At 39.0% G+C, this 7,146-nt stretch overlaps 1 protein-coding gene across 2 annotated transcripts in view; it reads right to left on the bottom strand.

Annotated features, from left to right (window-relative positions):
• Positions 1 to 5,252, bottom strand: part of rbms1b (RNA binding motif, single stranded interacting protein 1b) — a 21,268-nt gene extending 16,016 nt beyond the window's left edge. For both annotated transcript variants that reach the window (XM_023405563.2, XM_023405565.2), the window contains exon 1: positions 4,975 to 5,252. In XM_023405563.2, coding sequence (XP_023261331.1) covers positions 4,975 to 5,025 — 51 coding nt within the window. In that variant the 5' untranslated portion in view covers positions 5,026 to 5,252. The remainder of the gene's footprint in view (positions 1 to 4,974) is intronic.
• Between the last annotated feature and the right edge of the window lie 1,894 nt (positions 5,253 to 7,146).

The following is a 7,146-nucleotide window of genomic DNA, read 5'->3' as shown; positions in this document are numbered from 1 at the left end:
TTTTTTTTTTTTTTTTAAATGTTTGGTGAGCTGTTCATGCTTCCCTGATATCTACAGTATAGGTAATGTGTTCTACAGCCTTCAACTTTGGGGCATAATTAACAAAGGTTGCATCCCTGTTTTTGTTTTGGCTGCTGTTGGGAACCTCAAATAAACCAACAATAGATGATTGCTGCTATTGTGTTCTTGAAGGAAAATAGTTTACAAAGGAGTTAGCAATGTATCTCAGTCCATGTATTCCTTTTTTACAGGTAGTTACAGCTTCTTTGTATATATTACAGTGGACTGTGAGTTTTCCTCCATTTTCTTTCAGCTGCCTGTTTAACCGTGGGGAGATTCTGTCAGTCAACCTTGCTTTAACCTTTAGTGGAGCAGCAGTATTTAAAGCAGATGATGATGTATTGCTGAAATTTTAAACCCATGTCATTTTAAGAGCAGTTACAGCTGTATGGCTCAATTGATGTATAGAAAACCTCGTTTCAGCCTCGGCATCTAGGAATCACTTTTGACCTCTCTTCTAGTATTTGTTAAGGTTGGCATCAAAAAACACACAGAGATGGTCATAAATAGGTAATTCGAACAATCAAACATTATCAATATTTTACCCTGTGGTCATTCCTGAGTCTAGATTGTCAGCATGCTGATGAATGGCTTCATTTACATGTTGGGTGAGTTCCAAGCTGTCAGTGAATTCACAAGCACCTTGGTTTTGGAGTCATTCCTTTTATTAATACGAATATTCCATTCAAAAAATGTAATCTATCATATCTAGTGATACCAAGTAAGATCAGCTCTGAGAATTCCTGAAGAAATAGATGAATCGTAATAATGTAATATGAGCACTGGTAATGCTATTTTGAGCAAAAGAGTAAGATAATCAAATTATGTAAATTCACCTGGGTCAATGTCATTACATACAAACGGTGTACTGTATGAGTAAGAGATGAGCTCGGTTTTTCCTGTGTCATCTGACTGATAAAAATTATAGTTTGCAGGACAAGGCTGTATCACAGTGGCTTCACCAGTAGTGTTGTTTTGCCAACTAAAAACATACAATGTAAATTCCTTTCATGTCAAGTCCCTTTTTTTATATATAGCGCCAAATCACAACAGCCACTTTTCAAATAGAGCAGGGTTAGACCTACTCTTACTCGTACTTGTATGATACTGATTACAGAGACCAAAAATTTCCCACCATGAGCAATCACTTGGCGACAGTGGCAAAGAAAAATCCTTTTAAGGGGCAGAAACCCAGAGCAATTATCAGATCTTTAACCAAAAAGGATTTGTTAGTCAATGATCTCACATTAAAAAGAGCTCATTTCAGCTGTAGGGATTCTGTGACAGGAAAGGAAACTAGTGAACATTGACAAATTTCAGAGTACTAAGACAGCAACCAGATGGTCTGTGATTGCTACGATGTGTTTGACCATGCCACCGGCTGTTTGAAATCACCAGTATATTTAAGGAAGCAGCATGGGGTCTGTCTCATCTCTGGTAGACACCTGAGTGATTATGTCTGTGGTTATTACTTTTTAATAGCTCATCAATTTGACTTGAGCGTCAGCATGGCAGCTTTAACCAGCTCCTTGATTGGTGAGTGTGGTGGAGGGGGTAGGAGGGCTGCTGGGTTCCTGATTGGGACAGAGACATCCTCTGATGTGGAACCTTAACCACACATTCTTGTTCAGGTATGGCATGCCTAGAGCATGACGTAGGTTGGTAGTCTGGATTCACTTATGTTTCCATGAAACCCATCAGGTTTAAAGCGGTCTTTATAGTTCCAAAAGATATTGAAATTGTCAATAAATGTCAGCCATGTATTCAGACCAAAGAATCAGCTAAAATATTTGATTCCTTTCCCCAAAGTTGGAATCGGGCCTGAAGTGAATACATGCTGCCATTGACAGTCACTGAGTTTTTCTAGGAGCTTCTTTTTTCAGGATCTCAGAGCTAATTTTTCTTTGCAGATTGTCGAAAGACACAATGTGGATAATAATCCTCACATTACTTGTATGTGTTAAGAGAATAACTGACAGCTCCCTGGCAGATGTGTGTGCCATAGTCAAATTTTCAATCTTTGCCATTCTTGCATGCTTGGTGGTACATCAGAAGTGTCTGATTTATTAGAGTTAGCAATGTTTCTTCTGGCCCTTAGCCTAGAAGTGGTTTTGAGGCTAATTCATGGGTTTTGGTTAGCCTTGATGCAAGTGGAGTGATTTCCTTCCCTGAGTACAACTTAGTAGTATAACTCATTTCTTTCAAAGTCAGTCACCTCTGGAGCACACAACATCAAACCAAGTCCTGGCTTGAGCTGATGCTTTCAGTCTGCTGCTGGTGCTGTGCCAGTAAGACGCATCATTAGGGAAGGCTGGTCTGGGAGCCTCAGCAGCTAATTTTGTGGCGTTAAGACACATCAAGAGGAACGTGTCAGCCAATTCCGTGACAGGATGCTCTACATTTGATGTAATCCCAGGTATAAAAATCAGTGTCTGTCTGTTAGCATTTGGTGGCTCAGCACCTTGTGCAGTAGCTGCTAACAGACTCGTTGAATTGCTCTCTTTTGCAAATTAGTGTTTCAATCTTCTTTTGAAGCTGTGTTATCCTCTCAATCAGTTGCTAAAATTTTGTGCAGTTTATGAATTTTGCTGGGTTTGGAGACATCGGTTTTACGTTGTCTTTTGCAAGACTGAGAAGCTTTGTATGCTAGACTAAGCTAGGCTAGGAGCTACATCTGTGACAGGGCTCTGAAACTTTCGTGTGTCCTGAAAGAAAACTATAGTTTCTTTCTGCAGTTCTACTATAGATGTGTTTGTTAGTGCCAATGTAACTGGTAATAGCTCTCTTTGCAAGGATATGAAGGAAATTAGAAAATGGAAGACAAAAACACATAGCATATAGCAATCAGAGAGCTGTATTTGTTGGCAAAAGTCCTTAATTCCCCCAGCCTAACCGCCAGTTAATTGCACTCAATAGCATGAACTGGTCCCAAAGTTAAAATTATTCCCTGGAGAGATCTCATAAAATTGAAGTATACGGTCCCGCTCTTTAGCAACAACCAAAAACAACAGCGACAATGTTACTACTGTTGCTACTTGAAAAGGTGATAGAAGAGTACTAAAAGTAAAATCTTTTTCTATTCTGGGAAACCATCATCAACAGACAGAATACATTTCAAATACGTTACAGTTGCTCTCATGATTAACACTCATTTACAAACAAGCGTGGCTTACTTTTCTTGATTTTTTGAAGTTATTAAGAGGAACATGGATCCCAGGTTTGACTGCAGTCAGGCCAAAAACTTACCGAACATCATTTAATGCTCTTTATGATAAAAAAAAAAATTCACGTTTGTACCAAATGTGAAACATTCTTATTTCAACATGACCTCTATGGTGTGCCTGGGTAATGGTAGCAGTCATGGTTCTAGTTCAGAGGTGCTGCACCTTCTTTAACATGGAAACTGTGTCTCTTAATCTTTAATTTTCATCCAATCACAAGAAATAACACAAGTCTTATTTCTCAGCATCTCAAAAGAGCAATGCTTATTGGAGTTATCTTGGGTGTTTGAGTTTCAGACATTAATTTCAGGTAGATGCTACTTTCTTTATGTTTGTGACTACAACAATAACAGTATTAAGTTGAACTGTAGGGTGTAGTGTTGAGAGAAACAAACACAAATCAAACCTGGAAAATCAATGGGGATGAAAATAAATGCTTTAAAATATTAAAAAGCTCTAGGTTTCAATTGTATTTAACGTTAAAGCCGTTGTCATCATAGTCTTAAATGTATTTGTGGGCTGTAAATACATTAAAAAACATGCAAAATCTTACAAAAAAACCCCAAAAAAGTCAAACATACATTATGTACATTCCAGTCATAGTTAATAATACATGTACCAACATACAAGACAAGCCAGTCTCTAAAGAAAATGCCTGCAAGAGGGACCAGAGCTCTATTTTCATTGTCTGGGATTCAGGTAACTGCAACTTCTGCTTTCTGTGGGACTGAAAGTAAATTTTGTTTTCATTCATCTGCCCGACTACTTAGATGCAGGACTGTGACTGACTGTGATGGGGAGAGGACGGCATCTTATCAGTCACTTCCAGACCAGCAGAGCCTGTCATATCCGAGCTGGAAATACACAGGGCTTCCAGTAACAGGCCTCGCCCATGGAGCTCTAGCCACAGGATAACAGCATGGGCACGACAGAGTAAATATGCTTATTCAAATCTTTTGGCTAAAGGGAGTTTAAAAAATCCATATGTAACTGGGACAAAGTTAATGCATCAGTGGGCGATTAGTCACCCATATTGTATAATTCTGTACAATAAAGAGAAACCTTCCACTGCAGGCAAATATGGTGTATAAATAACATTTTGTGTAATGTATACTTCAAATATTTAAGGTAACCTATTGTCCATTAGACTTAAGATGAGTTTCATAAAATAGAAGCCAACAAAAATGTTCTTTGGTTCAAACTAAGCAAGAATATACAGTATTCTAATGGAATTGCGTCTGTTTGGTTGAGTTTCTGTGAAGTGGTGTTAAGGGCCACCTCATTTGTGCTTTATACCTTTCAAAATCCTTAATATTAAATTGGGATTGTTTTTCAAACGGGTTAGCCCATTGTTTTACTGTACAGACATAACATTAGCAAAGCATCAACTCAAGACATCGGCCTGTATCTCTCCAGCACTATCAGACCTGGACCATAGACGAGCAGCAGGTATTCTCATTATGAATAATGGCCTATCTGGATCTTACATCAGACACAGGAACACAACACTGCCATCTCAAATGACACAAGTAACACAAAGTAAGTTTTCTTTCTGTTAGAGCGTCGGTTGTGCATTAAGTTTTTTATAGGCAGTGAGCCGCTGTCAAACACACCTATTTTGCGACTTCAATAGAGTCAGTTTTGTCGACATTATGTCTTAAGGCTGGTCTTTGGTAAATATTAGCGTGTTTACCTGTTTGCGATACGGAGTCCTTAGTGGGTTTCCAGTATTAGCAAAAATCATCCTCAGTTCGAAAAGGGAGGGTATTTTTTTTTAGTTAAGCTACAAATTTCTAGCGAAATAAGTAGAAAAATTAGTTGACATATATAGCCTCCTTACTCCGCTTAAGGACACAAAAATAGGTTTCTGTACATACTAGCTGTATACATATCCTTATTGTCGTCGAGTATCCAGCAACAGAAACCTCCGTAAATTGTCCCAACTTCGACTGCCCAGCCCCGTTGCCTTGACTGGCTTCATTGATTTGCAGTCGGCGCTGCGCAGGACAGACGCTGCTACGGTGGGAGAAACCATTTGGTCTTTTGGAGTGGGGGAGCCTTTTAACAACGTTCCCAAAAATACATAACAGTTCGTTTATCTATGGCTGAGTGGACATTTAAAAGAAGATATTCATAATAACTGAAAACATTCCCTGGTATTTGCGAGTATCTACATTGCTCTTGTTATATGAAGACACAATATTTAAGATACCGTTTTCACCTCTGTTGTTGTTTATGTATTAAAGGATGCATACCAAACATTCCACCGTGCGGCTGCTGGTCCTGGTTGTGATATATTCTGACAAGTTTATTTTTGCGTGTAACTGCCACAGTGTACTGAGAATATAATCAAATGAAGGGCAAGTAACACGAAGGTCTGTGTTTCAGAGTATTAGTAATTATTAATGGTGGTGAAGGATTCCATTTAGTATGGAGGCAGCAATCTACTGATGATCAATATTATTTACAATGCAGATGGTCGTGATAAATGGTGTGGTGTCAAAGACGCCTGAATAAAAAAGATGATAGCTCAGTGTTAACACATTTTAAGACATGCTGTAGTGTAAACGCATCCATTTCCCGCTGGTTTTGAATGAGATTTGTAATAAAATGAACAGTTTGCCTACTTAACCAGACACACCCACATACCAGCGTATTTGCATCAACTTTGTAAAAATGACTACAGACTACGGCTTAGGTCACACAACACAGCCATAAAACACCGTGATAATAGTCCCATTCTTGATACAAACTGTTTCATATAATTGTTACATTATATCAAGAATTGGTGAAATGGGACAAATGTTTGGTTCGCAATTAGAGTAAAGGATCAGTCCATCCAAATTACAAAACAACACATTTTCCTAATATGTAGCTACACGCTCTGTAAATTCTGCCAACACCCTAATTCAATGGGGATAAATCTGATTTCACTAGTGGCGCACTGAAAAAAAGACATTACAAAAACTCAAAAACTACAATAACCTACTTCCCCCCAGATAAAAAAAAACCTACACCTGCAAAACCTATACCTCCAAAATAAAAAGAAATCAAAATTATAAAAAGCTTTCTGTGAGGCTAGAAGAAGGATTGGGTTTCACAGTGGAGTGCAATTTTGTTGAGAAAGGTGGCTTCTATTATGGATTGTGAGAAGGAACCTCTTACTGTGAGTGATGGGTGCTTGATGTGGTGGAGTTTGTGTTTGTTTGTGTGTGGGGTCTTTATTAGAGCAGGTGAGAGGGACAGGCTGAGCTATAAATCAAAGGTAATCTACCCACCACTGTCACCTGCTGATTGGAAAAGCAACAGTGGGGGCAGAAAATGTGAATTAATGGTGACCTTCAGCAAGGTACAAGCGCCATGCCAGGCTGTAACCACTGTCTTGTTCTGCCTTTATGGTCTGCCTAAACAGTTGAACCTTCTGAGTTTGGTTTGGGCAGCAGCTGTTTTGTGTCACATCTGAACAACTCAGATAGAAATGATCTAAATTAAATTTTTTTCTCCATGGTTTTATTTTCTCTAATGCATCAAACTGCACATGTACAACAACTAGAGAGAATACAGCTGAGAGATACTCTGCTTTCGCTTTCGCTGTGTAATTAAAAAAGAAGGTCTCTAAACCTCAGTAATCTGTGAAAACATCCCTGTGAGCCCACTATGACATCAGTGCCCTTTTACTGAGGCCGTCGGGACAGCGTGTATATATTGGTGTGATATGTGATATATCAACCTAAATGAAACCAAAGGTCACCAGGAGAGCATGTAGAGAAGTTCACCAGGCCAACAGGAGTCAATGGGTCGGCATTAGAGGAAAGGAAGAGAGGTCTGATTCAGCACTCTGCTCAGGGTACCAAAGGGGGGGGGG

The sequence above is a fragment of the Seriola lalandi genome, unplaced genomic scaffold, assembly GCF_002814215.2.
Source record: "Seriola lalandi dorsalis isolate HSWRI2012SDOR001 ecotype SW California unplaced genomic scaffold, Sedor1 jcf7180002054279, whole genome shotgun sequence".
Lineage (NCBI taxonomy): Eukaryota > Metazoa > Chordata > Actinopteri > Carangiformes > Carangidae > Seriola > Seriola lalandi.
Note: the sequence above shows the minus strand (reverse complement) of the source record. Positions and strands in the feature narration are given on the sequence as shown.